Raw genomic sequence first — 17,374 nt, forward strand, 5'->3', positions numbered from 1 at the left:
AACCCAAGACTCATTGGTCCGAGGGCCAACACCGCTCTGCTGCTGAGCCAAACCAGCCAGGGTGAATAAGTTTAATTAATCATTACAGATAACTTAAAACAAAGCAATTGAGTTCTTCTTGGCTAATGAAAAGGAATTGACTAGCATGGATACTGCTTATATTTTCTGAAAGTCTTTATTTGAAATCTTGTCAGATCACGTTTCTCAATTTTACTTTATTTATGGTTTATCATGAGAAATTATTTATTTAGCACCAATAATAATAATAATAATAATAAAACAAATAGACAGCTGTCAGAAGGGAGGAGGGAAGAGGGGACTGGATGAAAGAAGGTGAAGGGATTAGCCAAAGAACATATATCCATGACCCACTGACACAGACAACAATGTGATGATGGCCAGAGGGAAGAGGGGTTTTGGGGGGCTGGGTGGAGGTGGGCAAAGTGGGGGTGGGGGTTGGGGGATAGGAGGAGGGATGGACATTTGTAATAGTGTCAACAATAAAAAAGTTATAAAAAGGAAAAAACAGGCATGAGCTCAAGAGATATTTAGATTAAATATTCACACATATTTTCAATATATATCAAGCATTACAATAAAAAGTCATGGTCTTCATTTTGAGGAACTTTAGGAAGACATTAAAAGACACAAAAAAGAGTGTTCTGATCCAAAAGGTAGAAGAGCAAAGAATCACAGTGACATTGAATGTCACAACTGGAAAGGAATTTATATATTATTGTATGTATAATATTTTAAAAAATATTATAAAATAAAATATTGCTCTCATTTTACAGATATGTAAATTGTAATAAAAAAAGATGAGATAAAATGTCAAAGTCACCCTGTAAACTATGGAATCCTGGGACTCAAATACAGGACTTTAGAGTTTAGGTAATGAGTAAGAAATGAGTTGAAAAGAAATATAATCTCAACTATCTTGACAAATTTTACAGCATAAACTTGACATGTAGTTCATCTCAGTGCTTTGATTTAATCTTGCCCATGAAAGAGAGGGCAAAATTAGACCCTCTCATGTGCCAAAGAAAAATCTGCTATTGGAAGTCAGAGAAGGAAGGGGTTGGTGTGGTTCAGGAATAAAGAATTGGGGTGAATAGCAAAAGTAAGGGAGAAATAGCAAGAGGGAGCACCCCCCCCCCCCATGTGTGAGGTTGAGGAGAAGCCTGGTTAAGGAGAACTGGAATTAAAGGAGGGGACAAAAACACTGTAACTCAGTGATCTTTTTTGTCCTAATTACCTTTGGAAGGGAGCCAGAAAGAAAGAGCACATTTTTTTATCCAACTACTACAACCAGTAACCTTCTAAGAAGAGCTTTTTAGAAGTGTTGAGGTAATCCAGCCAGTAATTAAAAACTGTCTTCCATTGGGAGGAAATGTCATACACTAGAGAAATTCCAAGGGAGTTTTAGTCACCTGTGGGAGCTCACTTCCTTCAGGTGACACATATATAAATAATTGGAAGCCTCTTAGCTTTAAAACAGACAGCTAGGAGATCAGAAGCAACAGCCCTTTCTGAACTCAGGTAAGAGAACTTTATTATACTATCTACAGTTCTGGGCATTAGCCCCGTTCTCCCAGTCATCTATCACGATGTGTTCAGGGTCACATCTAAAGGAGTCCTTTCCATTAGGACAAAATATTCTAGAGGGTGGGGAATTGCCGTGTTTATCTTTGTACTTCAGTACCTAGCACAATACTCAAGATAGTAGAGTAGGTGCTCAATAAATGCTCATTGAATTTGTCATATATTTACTATTCACATTTGAGGCAAACTAACATCATTATTTAAAGTGAATCAATCACTAGGTGTATAAATTACGCTTTATTTTATTTACATGTCAAAACAAGTTTCTGGGGTAAGTTTAGTTATTATTTTGAGGCTAAGAAAACAAAACTCAGAGAGGTGAGTTGAGTTGTCTAAGGTCACATAGATGTAGGGTGACTAACTTATCCGGGTTTACCTGTGACTCTTCCAGTTTTAAAACTGAAGGTCCAGTGTCTCAGAAACCCTTTCAGTTCTGGGCAAACTTGGACAAGCTACACTGATGGGAACTTGTAGAGCATGGATATGAACCCATTTCTCTTGTCTCCAAACCCAGAGTTCTTTCAGGTACTTTTGGGTTTGGTTTGTTTATTCCTTTTTCCTACATTTGGCAATATTTCAGGTGGACGTGAATATAAAATATATCTGGCATATTGCCTTGTACATAAAAAAATTTAGTATGTGGTAATAATTATCAGTGCTGTACCCAGTCATATTGGAGCTTAAGGCAAAAGGAAAGATGTACACCCCTATACATATGTTTTTATGTATGGTATTTTTCCAAAACATTAAAGTAGTTGAAAAATACTGAAAATTTTAAAAGTAACTATTATCGTAAGTTTAAATATTTTATTTATGACTCATATAGAATTCATTATAATTTTACTTTCTTGGTGAAGACTCATCACTAATATTTTCATCATATACTTCTGGGGAAAAAATTAATCACAAAAGGTACATAAAAACATATAGATAGTGTATAGAAGTAGATAGGAGTACTCATTTTCCCTTTAATGTTGATATTTTGTTTATCATGGATTTTTTCATTAATTTTAATATTGTATTACCATAGTATTTATCTTGACCACCAAGACTTTTGGTGCCCCCTAAAATCTGTGCTGGAAGTTAACTGCTTCTTCGCTCTCCTCACCCTAATCCCAGCCCATTATTATTTTGTCTTAAAACTCAGAAAACACTATATAGTGCCATTACGAAGAAAGGCTCACCCCAAGTAGAAATCAGTTTTCTTGTGCCTTTTTTCTCTGTGTTTGGGATCACTTGCTCTTCAGCCAGAGTTAAAAGGCCAGGAAAGAGGGTGCTCTTGGTTTGGTCCCAGGTGTGCCTGACTACAGCCTTCCTGCAGGGGGTGTTGTGGAGTCCACACCTCAGGAGGGTGGAGAAGTGTTTGGTGGAACTGGGCTGATTGCCCATCAGATTTTGCCTTTCCCTGGCAGTAGAGTTATTATGAAACCATTGACTGTCTATTTGTCTTCGGGGCTAAAATAAATCTGCTCTCCCCAAATAACTGATCTGATCACAGACAAATGCCCAACAGAGATAAGCTCCTCTGCCCTGAGGTGGGCATAAAATCCAGACAATTTTCTCCAAGTGTTTTTGGTGGCTCAGCAACAGCTTCTGTGAGTTCTGTTTTCCCCTAGTTTCCCTGCGGGCCTAGGGTGAGCTACACTGGTATTCTGGAAGGGAAGACGATATACGTCAATTCACCAAAACAAGTTTTGACATTTTCCCTGAGATGTCCTACCCTAGCTACTTACTGCAAGTGCCTGTTGCTCCAGGCCTTACCTGCTGGGCAATGATGATGGGGCTGGGATGGGAACAGAATAAAGAAGCCAGGACCTACAGCACCAACTCACATTGGCTCTGAACAAGGACCCAAAGGCTGCTTTTTGAGGAGGCTCAGCAGTTTTTCTTAGTAAGTTAAATGAATGCACCAGACCGTCAGGGGCCAGATAAAGCTATAAAATTTCACCCCCATGAGACAGACATCTGGGTGAGACAAATCCCTGGTGACTGGATTGGCTTCTTAAGGCATGAGATGGAGACATCAGGAAGTCATGCTCTTTCCTTTGAATTCTTAGCTCCTGTGGTCTCCAGAGTCTGGCACAAGATGAAAGTTTCTGGTCTCCCCCTCTGCCTTTTCTCGGCTGTGTTTTCTCTCTTCTGGACACCTTCTGCTGGACTGAAGATGCTCCATTTGGGAAACTGTGTGATCACCACAAACCTTCAGGAAATGCAAAAGGGATTTTCTGAGATACGAGACAGTGTGGTATGTGACTGAGGCACCCCTCCCCCCATTTGTGGCTGCTTCTCCCCTTCTCTATTTGTCTTTCTCTGTCCCCCAGTGGTGTGACCACAAAAAGAGGCAGGCTGGGGACTCCTTACCAGAAGAAGGCATTCCCAAGGAATATCTGTAGTTCATAATTTAAAAGTGTTTTTGGAAAGGGACACTGCTTGTGGGTCATGGCAAGGAGGGAATGAGAGGTCTCCATGTCTAAGACCCCGACAGCCATCACCGACCTGTCATTTCTTGTCTTCTTCTGTTTAGCAAGCCAAAGATGAAATCACTGACCTCAGAATCTTGAGGAAGACTGAATCTTTGCAAGACACACAGGTATGTGCTTGGCCCATAGGAGTTCTTGGAGGAGCTATGAACCAGGGGCATCTCTAGCACCCTGAGTCTTGTCCCTGGAAACTTTACCCCCATCAACATACAGTCTTCTTTTTAGCCTGGAGACCAGTGCTGCCTCCTCCGCCGTATACTGAGACTCTACCTGGACACAGTATTCAAAAACTATCTGCCTTCTGACCACCATATGCTCCGGAAGATCAGCAGTCTTGCCAATTCTTTTCTTACTATCAAGAAGGACCTCCGGCTCTGTGTGAGTAAGGGTCTTGGGTAAAAGGATTCATCTCAGTACACAGCTTCAGTGACTTAGCAACCATGCTCCTTTTTATTCCCATTTAAAAGTATGGAAAAAAACTGAATCCAAAAGTTCTAATAATCTGTGTTGAGCTATGTGACTAGATAATAAGGACTCATTTTTATTGACTTTGGGGTAGATGTTCCATGTAAAAAGGCTAAAGAACTATAAGATGCTAGCTATTTGATGTTAATGACAATTATCTTTTATCCATGAAATTGAGGTGAGGTATCTGATGGTGTGTGTACCAGTGCATCCTGGGTCCAGGTAGCCAATCATCAGGCCACTGGACTCAATCTCACAATAGGGCCTGAATAGGACCTAGGAATCCAGTTCTCTCTTTCCATGGGGGCTCTCTTAAAGGGGGGGTAGAACAGACCTAAGTGGGAGGTACGGGCCAGATGGGACACTGTGCTCACAAACTTCTTCAGTGCTACCTGTTTCCAAAAAGAAGCAAGGAGCTCTGTATTTGAGTCTAAAAAGCAGGCTTCCTGTTGTACTGACGATTAGGTTAACGATTCCAAATGATGAGGTCTGAAAAGACCTTTCTATGAGAAAGGAGTACCAATAGAAAGAGTAGAATTCCCACTTACTTTGTGTTAATGGCAGAAAATTAGAATAGTTAATAAGGCTTACCTTTTTTTTTGGCATTGTTTTCAGGATACCTATATGACATGCCCTTGTGGGGAGGAAGCAAAGAAGAAATACAGCCAGATTCTGAGTCACTTTCAAGAGGTATAAGCAATTTTGACCTTGTTTGGGATGAGTGTAGTTTTAGAACTGAGGTCATAGATGGTAGGGGATGAGTATTCTTACTGGGAGAAATCCTGTAGCTCTCAGGTTGACAGCCCTCTGAGGTCACGTGGACTCCCTCTGCTGTACTCCAAGGACACCAATCCTGGCTCTAGAAGGTGCTTCTCTGGAAGATGCTTTAAGAATTGAAAGGGAATGGCCATGTTTCCATCAAGTCACTCCAGAGACATGTGCTCTTCCAGCTGCACAAACAAGAGGCTGTAGTTTTCCAACATCCACACACTCATACATACCCTCAAAAACAGTCACTTACAGTTTCACACATGCCCACACTATGCTGTTTCTCACCTCGGTACCTGTGCACACCTGCCAGGAAGGCCTGGAATCCACTTCTCGCTGAATATTTCTATGCAGCCTTTAAGACTCAGTCTAGGCATCGCCTCCAAGAAGATACTGCTGCCTCTGAGTAAGTGCCTCCCCTGTCATCCTGTGTGGACTCCATCACTTAATCACCACACTACATTTTAACTGCCAGTTTCTGCCTGTCTCCCTCACCAGGCTGTAAATTCCCTGTGGGTAGGGGATGTACAATTGATCTCCAGATCCCAGGCCAGCCAAGTGCTTAGCACAGTAAATATTTATTCAATTGATGTATGCAGAGTAAGCAACCCACTTATACACACACACACACACACACATCTTGAAAAAAAAACAGTCTCATTACCTTGATCTCTGTGATACAAGAGGCTTGGGTTATAGTCCTAATTCTGCTTCCCCTCGGGGCATCGGTTTTCCTATTTAAGACCAGGTTGGTGGGCTCAATGATTCTCCTTCCTCTTGTGAGATCCTGAGGTTCCATACTTCTTTCAAGCTCTTCCATCTTGAAAAGAATGCTGTTTACAATCCCCAACAGAGCTGCCAGTGAGAGAAGAGGACTGAATTTAGGATTAAACGTGGGACACATGCTGTCTCTTTGTGATTCGCTCACCACATCGCTGTGTTTCTTTCAGCTGAAGCCCCAGGAAGCGGTGGTGAAAGCCTTGGGAGAGCTGGACATTCTCCTGCAGTGGATGGAGGAGACGAGCTAGGAGGAAGGTGGCGGTGCGGCTGGACACACTCCTGGCTGAGTTCCAGTCCTGAGTACTGTAAAGACACGACCCCAACCACCATCTGTTTGTTATACCATTTAGTGCTGGTCACTGTATAGTATTTATTGAATATTTGCCTCCTTATTGTGATTGTTTTCATGTGTTCCCACTCTTAGTCTAGACATGGCTTTATAAGATTTTGGTAATATCTTTTGTACTATTGGGTATATTTATTAGTTAATTTATTTTATTTATTTTTGCTATTTAATCTTTATTTATTTTTGTACTTGAATGTGTCTTTTTAAAGAAAAGTCATGGATAATATTTCTAACCTGACTATTAGACATCATTTACTTTCAGACAATGAACAAACTCTAAATTCTAGACAAGTGGCTGGAGTTGGCTATTCATTTTTATTAAAGTAAGGACATATTTAGTGACTGCTACAATGATTTTATAAACTGAAACATTGGTTACTATGTAGGATTTGTGGAAGAAGTTCCAATGTAAAATTAGGGTTGTGCCTTACAATTACTGACCACCCCCACCCAGCTTTCCAACCCCATACGTACGTATCTTTCAGCTGTGGAATCCTGTATAGTACAATTGTATTTCTATGAATAAAGTTTTCCTCCATGATATCTAGTGGAGTGGAAAATGCTTCAGGAGGGGTGGGGGGATGGGAAGAGATAAACCACAGAACTTATATGCATGTATGCATAACCAGTGGACATGGACAACAAAACCGGGGACGGGGCAGGGCAGGGAGGATGGAGAGGAGGGTGTCAATGGGGTAAAAAACGAGAAACATCTGTAACCAAAAAAAAAAAATTAAAAAAAAAAAGAAGTACAAATTCATTGCTAGACTGACAAACCTCAAAGGGAAAGGGGTTGGGGGGTGGGAAGAAACAAACCAAAGAACTTATATGTATAACCAGTGGACACAGACAATAGTGTGGGGAAAGGCGGGAGGGGGGCAGGAGTGGGGAGGAGGGGGTCAATGGGGGAAAAATGAGGAACATCTGTAATACATTCAACAATAAAGATTAAAAAAGAAAGAAAGAAAGAAAGAAAATGCTTCAGGAACAGAAACAGTGATGGGGATGAGCTTGAATCTCATACTACCTAGGGACTGCTCGCTCCTTTGGGGAAGAAGATGCACATGGGGACTGGGCCTTCTCTCTCCTACTGAGTACCTTCCCGGCTCTTATCTTCCAGTCCACTCACATCTCTAATCTCATGACTCTACCCTTCACATAAAGTGACTGTGACTGAGAGAGGGGCTTTAGCCACTCCTGCGTTCACCTTATTGGCTTGCACACTGTCTCTCTATATCTCAGTTTTCTTTCTCATTTCAGGTTCCCATACTCTTGAGTCAGAGATCTTGATTGCAATACCAATTACAATGAGCAGAAGTTTCTATTATAAGGGTTAAGAACACACTTATTGACTGAGCCTTGCCCAGGAAAGTGCATAAGCCCTCCTGTGAGGCCCTCTCATTTTTTATTCTGTCTACCCTAGGATCTAGGTTATTCCTGGATCAAGTCTTTGTCTTCATGGCCAATATTAAGTCAGTGGTCTCTCTCTAGGCCCCTTTCATGTCGAGTTTCCCTAGGCTGTAAGGAGCTGGAATCCTGGCCTGGGCTGCCTGCTTCCTTTCTCCCCACCTCACTCTAAGCTGCACCCCCAGCTTAGCAGTTCAGTTTCTCCAATTTCAGAAACAGCAGACTGCTGCTGATGCCCTGTCTCCTACAGCGAGCTCTCCTTACTGCCTCTGGCTTCTGCTCCCAGCCCACAGCCCTGCGACCTGGTTTGTTTAAATCACTGTACTATTTTTTTTTCCTCCTTATACAATTAACAACTACCCAATACAGAATATTTGAAAAATACAGGGAAATATAAAAAAGAAAATTAAAATCACCCTAGCCCACCACCCAAAAGTTACTACTCAAACATTTAGGTGTCTTTTTTTCATATATCTTTTTGTAGATTCAAATCATGACTCTACTCTTATTACTTTAGTGATTTGGGCTATAAAACATAACATTCTTGGAATTTAGTTCTTTCCTCTGGAAAAAAGGTGATACTATATATCTTTCAGGGTGATGGAACGGATTGTCTTCTGTATTCCTCTAAAAACAAGACATTTTCTTCTTTCATGCTCCCCATTATAATCACCCATTTTCTATGAGACTTTTTCCCCATGTCACCCTTCTTCTATTAGATTTTCCAGTCACATGTCTCCTGTTTTTCTCTGACTAGTCTGATAAAAACTTAGCTTCACCCAGCCGGTGTGGCTCAGTGGATTGAGCATTGTCCCATGGACTGAGAAGTCCCGGTTCAATTCCTGGTCAGGGCACAAACTGGGGTTGTGGGCTTGACCCCAGTAGGGGGCGTGCATGAGGCAGCTGATCAATGTACCTCTCTCTCTCTCTAAAAAATCAATAAAAACATATTTTATAAAATAACTTAGCTTCAACTCCAAGGAAGAGTTGAGAAGTCAACTTCACTGAACTCAGTGTTAAAATTAGAAACATCACTTCTAAGAGACTTTGGATGGCAATGAGGAGGCAGGTTTTACCTGTCAATGGTGTGAGTCTTCCAGATGCATGTGTCTAAGGTTTGCTCACAGAGCTGGGGACAAAGGTCCTTTGTTTGTTTTCCTGGGAGACAGTCCTGCCTCTTCTGAAAGTCTGGGCCATGGGAAGGCTTGGTCTTTTGGACTCCATTCTAGCATTGACTTGTCATGTCTTTACCTCTTAGTTACCTCTTGGCTTTGTTACCTCTATTCCTCTCCCCTGAGAGAACATATCCTCCTCCAAGTCTTTTTTTTTTTTTTCCTGCTTGACCTACTATAGTACCAATGATGAGGAATTCAGCAATGGAGAGGTCAAGCCAGGTTCGGGGTTAAGGAACACTTCATGAAGGTGGCGACATTGAGAGATAGATCCTAAAAAATGGTTCATGATTGCCACTTTCAATTACAATAATTAAAATTATTGTTACCATTTAACAATGCATTAAGTACTTACCATGCATTAGGAACTGTACTGGGAGCTTCACATACACCCCATTATTTAATCCTTAAAACAACCCTTTGAAGGAGTAGTATTATTAACAGTTTGCAAGTGGTAATGTGCTGGAGATGGTAAGTAGTGTGTACGAGGGCAGCACCAAGAGTTGAGCATGGGCACTCTGACACCACGGCCTTATGTGCTTTTCTCCTCTATTTTCCTCTTTCCCAACAGTGAGGCCTTGTCTTCAGAAACACAGTAAGAAGGAATAATAAGCTTTGGCTTCATAGAGACATGAGTGAAAATCCTGACTCTGACACCCACTACCTTGGCTAAGTGACGTAACCATCCTTAGTTTCTTTATCTGCAAAGTGGGGCCTGGCCGGTGGGGCTCAGTGCTTAAGCATCGACCCATGCACCAAGAGGTCACTGGTTTGGTTCCTGGTCAGGGTACATTCCCAGGTTGTGGGCCCGATTCCTAGTGGGGGGCATGCAGGAGGCGGCCAATCAATGTTCTCTCTCATCGATGTTTCTATCTCTCTCTACCTCTCCCTTCCTCTCTCTCTAAAAACCAATACAGGCAAAAATTTTTGTTAAAAAGTGGGGATTATAATACTTATCACACTGGGTTGAAGTGAGGACTAAGTGGAATTGTAACTAACTTGTACAAACACTTGTTGGGTATCAGGTACCGTTCTATGCATGTTGCAAGTGTCCACTCATTTAATTGCACAAGAACCCTATGACACAGAAGCCAGGCTCATTCCCATTTCACAGATGAGGAAACTGCAGACAGAAAAGTAACGTATCATTTTCAAGTTCATATAGCTAACAATAGTGGAGGTAAAATATCAATATGGTAGACAGACTGGAGAACTATGCATTTAACCACTTCGCTTTGGTGGCTGGCTGAGATGCCCAGTACACAGATAGTCCTTGATCAAGAGAGGCTCTGCCTCTAGCAGTGGTTCTGCCTGGAGAAGAAAGTGATGAACCTTTCCACCAAGTTGGGCCACTAACTATTAACTTCGTGGTGCAACTTACCTCTACAACATCTGTGTCAAACTTCATTTTTCCCATGGTCTCTCCAACAAGCAGAATGTAGATTCCTTTGGAGATGATAAAATAAATATGCTAAACCTCAGGTTGCTCTATCACCTCTGGTTACTCTTTTCTGTTTGACCTTGGGTGAATCACTCTACCTCTCGGGCCTCGGTTTCTGCTGAAAGACTGAATATACAAATGGACAATGGCTAGTCTCTATATAAAAATAGAACCCTGATCCACATCTGCAGCAACCAGCCCAGGAAGCCAAAACACAACTTCTGTAGCAGTTGGGCCCCAAAGGGCCAGAACTTGATTAATATCTGATAGCTCCTCTAATTTTTGTCCCCACTGCCAACATCACATGAACAGGAAAAAGCCAAATATACACCTCTAACCACTCACACAGGATGCCCCGCTTCCAGTTAGCCCACCGACAGCTCCCCCACACCAGCAGCCTCTGATCAAGGCATACCTGAAGGCTTCCTTTTTTCTTACTGTAAAGCCTTCTAACTCCTGCAGGCTATAGCAAGCTCTGAATAAACAGCCTCTGCCTGTTCTCATGTGGATGGTCTTCATTTATTCCACACTGCACCAGTAAAATGAAAGAGCTAGAAGAGATGACCCTGAATTTGAGAAACTGGATGTGTTACTGTGGTCCCAGGGCATCCTGTGTAGCTGCGGTTGCCTTCCATTGCCTGCCGGGGTTTGCACGGTTCCTGTGTCACCAGCTTTGTAATCATCATTGAGGTGGGCACATCTGATTGGGCAAGCCTAGGTGATGCTCTGGATGCCAGGGAGGGGGACAAGCCTTTCCCATGATGGGAGGTGGGCTCCTTCTCAGAAGGAAGGGCATCTCCCAAACTGAGGAATGAGATCCAGAAGCATGGCAACTCAAAAGAAAAAGAAAACAAAAAAGTCTGCTATATCTTTCATTCTTCCCATGGTTTAGGGATGCTCAAATTCCCTATTTTCAAGGATTCGGGCCTTCTCCAACATAGCGCCGTGTAATTTTGTTTACCCATCTCTTTCCAATATGAATAAAGAGCAAATGGACCATTCGCCTGCTGGACTCTTAAGTTCCTGGAGGACAGGACTTTGTCTCTTCAGCTTCTAAGCCTACCCTATCTCAGCAAAATAGAACTTCACATCATTGGTAAAGTCTGAATCCAAAAGCAAGAGAACAGAATGCCTTTAGAAGGAAAAACATTTAAAAACGAAATGACATTGCTTTCTCTATGTATGTGGCCCGGAGCTAATGTTTTCATGAGATGAAAGGCTTTTGCTAGAAAACAGACTGGGCCTTGCCAACTGGAGGCTGCAGAACAAATGGTGAGAGGATGACTGAAGACAGCCACTCCCCTAGTTCACTGAAAGGTTGGGAGGAGAAAGGAGACACTCTCTCCTGTTCAGCCCAATTGTCGTGAGCACAGTGAGTCAATCCTTAACGGGAAGAGGTTGGACTCAGAGACCAGAGGCAGGAAGCTGTGAATTACAACCAGAGTGCTAACACCTTTCAGAGTGCCTTCTTGTCTAAAAGCTAGGGGAGAGAACATTCAGATCATGTTACAGGGCAACTGCGGTTCAGAGAAGAAAGCGGCTTGCCAAAGGTTTCATGGTGAGTGATGACAGAGTTGGCATTAAAACTCAGGTTCCTGACCCGCCTGTGTGGCTCAGAGGATTGAGCATCGTCCCATTTACTGAGAGGTCCCAGTCTGATTCCTGGTCAGGGCACATGCCCAGGTTGCGGGCCAAATCCCCAGTGGGGGCATGCAGGAGGCAGCCGATCGGTTTCTCTCTCCCATTGATGTTTCTATCTCTCTCTTCCTCTCTCTCTAAAAAAAAAAAAAAATCAATAAAAACAAATTAACAAACAAACAAAAAACCCCAAAAGGCTACTAGAACTAGAAAGAGAGCTTCATTTGGAAGCAGAATATAAGATCGATAAACAAAAAGATCAATTGTATTTCCATGTATCAGCAACACACAATCGGAAATTTTAAAAAGCTGTTTATAATACCATCAAAAATTTGTAAATACTCGGGCATAAATTAGGGACAGAAGACGTAAAAGGTCTCTCCACATTAGAAACTGCAAACCATTGTGGGAGAAATGAAAGATGATAGCGTGCAGGCGGGTTTGGCCCCGCTTGGAGAGCCTTGGCCCACGGACCAAAGGGTCACAGGCTTGGTTGGTTCCCTGTCAGGGGCATGTGCCTGGGTTGTGGGTTCAATCCCTGGCCCTAGTCATAAATGAAAAAATGGAAAAGTATCCTTGGGTGAGGATTAACAACAATAACGAAAAAGGTTGGAGGACTTGAGAAGATGTGCAGAAGTTTCCACAGATTTATAAGATCAGGGCAACAACCATCGGTGTTTGGAGCCTGCTGAAGGGGGTCCCTAGTAACCTCCCTGACAAGCTTTGGGTTGAGATCCCAAAGTGTTATACCCTGGCAGTCATGGTCATCCCTTAATACACTAGCCTTAACAGGGACAGAAAATCAGCTTTGAATCATCTCAATCTATGATTGGATTAAAGTAATCTGGGATTATCAATTCCCTACTCTCCTTCCAGAAGCAAATATAAACCCACCTCAGAGGAAGATCATATTTTAAGTTTGAAATTATCTCGATAATTGTTTAAATATGATGCCTAGAAATGTTCAAAATAGGCAAATCCACAGGGACAGAAAATAAACCAGTGGTTTCCAGGGGCTAAGGGCAGAGAGGAATAAGCATGACGGCTCATGAGTATGAGGTTTTGGGGGTGATGAAAATGTCCCGAACTTAGATAACGGTGCTAGTTACATAACTCTGAAGATACCAAAACCCACCGAATTGTCTCTAAAAGGGTGAATTTTATGGCATGGGAATTATATCTTAATAAAGCTACTATTTTAGAAATGAAGACAAAAATAATTTTCAGATCAATATTCTTTAGGGGAAAGTAGAAATAGCTATTTAAGACATAATGATTTTAGCACAAAATGATTTGGCTTGTCAGGAAGTAATTTAGTTCTCATCTGCTTTCATTACGATCGTTAATCAAAGCATTCTTGCAATGAATTCTGATCCTGAAGTTTTCATATCATATTTTCATGTTACTTCTCTTGGGACTGAGTATTATCATTTTAAAGCAAATTCAAAGGCTCCCTAAACAGACTCATCAAAACTGGGATTAGCCACAGTGAATGTTATTGTTTGTATATGGGAGACTAAAATCAGCACTCCATCAGGTATTTTCCTGAGAGGAAGATCAGGTAGTTAAAGGGTAAAAAAGTTGTTTGTAGCCATCTCAGGCCCTTTGAATTAGTAAAAGGTATTAAGTGTGTCATGGTAATATATAAAATATTAGTAATATTTAAATAACCTTCTACATGATTTGCTTGTATCTTCTCCTTTAATGCTTACAAATACCTATGAAGTGGGTAGTATTACTGTTCTCACTTTACAGCAGAAACTGATGCCTAAAGGAATCCAGTGACTTACTGGATCTGTGTGAGTGTGCACAAATACAACTGTGTATATATATGTGCAATCTACTTTTGACAGTCAACAATGTATCATGACCATCTTTCTGTGTCTGGGGTGAAGACATCCCAGATTCTGTGAACAGAGGAGCAGAGGCACGAGGAAGAGAAGAGCAGTTTGAGTTGGCTGGGAGCATGATATGTGAAGGTGTGGGAAGAGATAAAGAAGGAAAGTTCCCAGAAAATGTGTACTTCCAGGTCAGAGAATTTCAACAATATTTTTTTAATCCTCGCCTGAGGATATTTTTTTCATTTATCATCAGACAGAGTGGGAGGGAGGGAGAGAGAAAGAGAGAGAGGGAGAGAGAGAAACATCGATGTGAGAAGGACATGTCAACTGGCTGCCTCCCGTATGACCCCTACCAGGGCCAGGGATGGAACCGCAACCAAGGTACATGCCCTTGACCAGAATCAAACCCATGACTCTTCGGTCTGTAGGCCAAACCACTGAGCCAAACTGGCCAGAGCCCATTTACCTGGTTTTGAAATTAAGAATTGATTTAAGAATTCTGATCAAGATGGTGGTGTAGGTAAATGTGGTATTTGAATTATCGCACTAGCACATTAAAAATACAACAAAACTACAGAACAAACATCATTCAGAACTGCCTGAAATTTTGCTGAATGTAAGTCTTACAACTAGGGATTTAAAGAAGAAGCCACATTGAGACTGATAGGAGGAGCATAGTCTCAAAACAGACTGGTCCCACACCCGCATGTGGTGAATAAAAATCAGGAGGGATAGCTCTGTTGCAGAGGTCTCCACTGAAGAGCAAGGGGTCCCAGTCCCACACAAGACTGCCTAGCCTAGGGTTCCAGTGCCAGGAAGACAAGTCCACATAACTTCTGGCTTTGAAAACCAGCAGAGATTGAGACTGAGGGAGGTGGAAGGTGGCTGTAGTCTCAGGCAGTTCCTGTTAAAGGGCCCACACATGGACTTATTCAGACTCACTCCTCTGAGCTCCAGCCCTGGGGAAGCAGCTTGAAAGGCACTAGGAACATATGGGGAGGAACTGAATTGCCTTGCATTAGGGCAAGAGCTGGTGGGACAGCTTTCAGCTAGACAAAAGTGCTGGTAGAGACCATGTTCCTTTTCCAAGACTCTCCTCACAGGGCCAAAAGAAAGGTGCTATATATGAATCTCCATCAACTTAGCTCAAACTGTTTGCCCCACCCTGGTGATTCCCTGAGGCCCTGCTCCACTCAACTTGCAAGCCCATCCTGTTTCCAGTGGATTTTCCATGCAACTGACCTCTCTTGCTTCATGCTTCAGGCTTTGCTAAAATCTCTCAAACAAGTAGCATTGGGCCTCAGCATGTCTGGTACTTCTTGCTAGTGGCCCCAGGCCTGACACTAGTGGCAGCCCGCCTTGGTTCACAGCTTGGCCTCTCCTGGCACCTCCAAGCCCAACACAAGTAGCAGCCTTACAAATATCACTCTGTATCTCCTGCCTGGTGGCCTCAGGCAAGGTACAGGCAGTGGCTGACTTTGTACCTCCCTGGAGGCCCCAGAACCAGTGCACCCAGTAGACAGCTTCAGACCATGCCAAATTGCAACCCTATCACCTCTACAAGTGACATACTTGAGGGGAGGACTTGGTGAGCACTGAAGTCCCACTGAAGCAAGTTCTACTTTGTAAGGTCAGCTCCTGCACAGTAGCTCTTCTGCTGTAGTTGCAGCTGGTCCTTGCAGCCAGTTGGCTTAGGAATCAGTTTCTCCCAGTGATGCCAACAGCAATCAAGGCTCAACCACACCAGGACAATGCACACAGCCCACACAGGCGTGCACCTGGAATGCCCAGCTTGGGTGACTGGGGAGGCTCTGCCACTGGGCCCTACAGGATACCTAGTACATAAGGCCACTCTACCAAATCTGGGAGATGATACAGCTCTACCTAATCCATAGAAACAAACGTAGAGAAGCAGACAAAATGCAGAGACAAAGGAACAGGTCTAAAATGAAAGAATAGAATAAATCTCCAGGAAAAGAACTAAACCAAATGGAGGCAAGCAAACTACCAGATACAGAGTTCAAGCCAATGGTTATGAGGATGCTGAAGGACCTTAGTGAGAACTTAAACAGCATGAAAAAGGACATAGAGGGCATAAAGAAGAACCAGTCAGAAATGAAGAATACATTAACTGAAATGAATACTAATTGATAGGGAATCAACAGTAGAATAGATGAAGCCCAGAATCAAATCAGAGATTTGGGATATAAAGAAGCAAAAAACACATAATCAGAACAGCAAAAAGAAAAAAAAATATAAAGATAATATAAGGAGCCTTTGGAACAACTTCAAATGTATCACCATTCACGTCATGGGGGTGTGGAAAGGAGGAGAGAGAGAGAGCAATAAATTGAAAACCTATTTGAAAAAATAATGAGAGCACACTTCCCTTACCTGGTAAAAGAAATAGACATACAAGTCCAGGAAGTGCAGAGAGTCCCAAACAAGATGAACCTAAAGAGGCCTACACTAAGACACATAATTAAAATGCAAAAGGTTAAAGACAAAGACAGAATCTTAAAAGCAGTAAGAGAAAAGCAGTTAGTTACCTACAAGGGAACTCCCATAAGACTGTCAGCTGATTTCTCAACAGAAACTTTGAAAGCTAGAAGGGAGTGGGAAGAAATATTCAAAGTGATGAAAAGCAAGGGCCTACAACCAAGATTGCTCTAACAAAGTAGTCACCTAGAATCAAAGGACATATTAAAAGCTTCCCAGACAAGACAAAGCTAAAGGAGTTCATCAGCACCAAACCAGTATTACATGAAATGTTAAAGAGTCTTCTTTAAGAAGAAGAAGAAGAAAAAAAAAGGTAAAAAATATAAACAATAAAATGGCAATAAATACATATCTATGAACAATTGGATCTAAAAATAAAAATAAGCAAATAAACAGAAAAGAAACAAACTCCTAGATACAAGATAGGAGGGGGTTGGGCAAATGGATGAAAAAGGTGAAGGATTTAGAAGCACAAATTGGTAGTTACAGAATAGTCATGGGGATGTAAAGTACAGCATAGGAAATGTAGTCAATGATATTCTAATAACTATGTATGGCAGCAGATGGGTATGAGAGTTATCAGGATGATCATGTAGTAAGCTGTATAATGTCTAATCACTGGGGTGTACACCTAAAACCAATATAATATTATATGTCAACCATAATTGAAAAATAAAAAAAAGTGATTAAAATCAGAAAAAGAGAATTGATTTGAGGGCAACCATGTTTACTGAACACCAGATAGGTGGTCGTCTCTGTGCTAGGTACTGCAGGGGTACAGAAAGGCAGAAGAGCAGTGGGTGAGAACTTTCCTTATGAGAAACCAAAGATGATTTTGGGTTGAGGAGCAATGTGGTCAGAGTTGACATTTAGAAGGTTCTTCTAGAGCAGTGTGCATTCTGTTTTAAAGGGAGACCAGACTGGAGAGAGTCAAT

The 17,374-nt window shown here is 42.0% G+C and overlaps 1 protein-coding gene across 1 annotated transcript; it reads left to right on the top strand.

Moving 5' to 3' along the window:
- Nucleotides 1-3,688: 3,688 nt before the first annotated feature.
- IL20 (interleukin 20) lies at nucleotides 3,689-6,343 on the top strand. Its single transcript, XM_036273290.1, has 5 exons — nucleotides 3,689-3,847; nucleotides 4,127-4,192; nucleotides 4,308-4,460; nucleotides 5,163-5,237; nucleotides 6,266-6,343. Exons 1-5 carry the CDS (start codon nucleotides 3,689-3,691, stop codon nucleotides 6,341-6,343), a joined length of 531 nt encoding a protein of 176 aa, XP_036129183.1.
- Nucleotides 6,344-17,374: the final 11,031 nt, after the last annotated feature.

This window comes from Molossus molossus, unplaced genomic scaffold (assembly GCF_014108415.1).
Source record: "Molossus molossus isolate mMolMol1 unplaced genomic scaffold, mMolMol1.p scaffold_m16_p_20, whole genome shotgun sequence".
NCBI lineage: Eukaryota > Metazoa > Chordata > Mammalia > Chiroptera > Molossidae > Molossus > Molossus molossus.

Coding starts and splice junctions, on each gene's coding strand:
- IL20 (XM_036273290.1), top strand. CDS start 3,689: ATGAAAGTTTCTGGTCTCCCCCTCTGCCTTTTCTCGGCTGTGTTTTCT. Junction 4,193..4,307: donor AATCTTTGCAAGACACACAG/GTATGTGCTTGG, acceptor TCTTCTTTTTAG/CCTGGAGACCAGTGCTGCCT. Junction 4,461..5,162: donor AGAAGGACCTCCGGCTCTGT/GTGAGTAAGGGT, acceptor CATTGTTTTCAG/GATACCTATATGACATGCCC.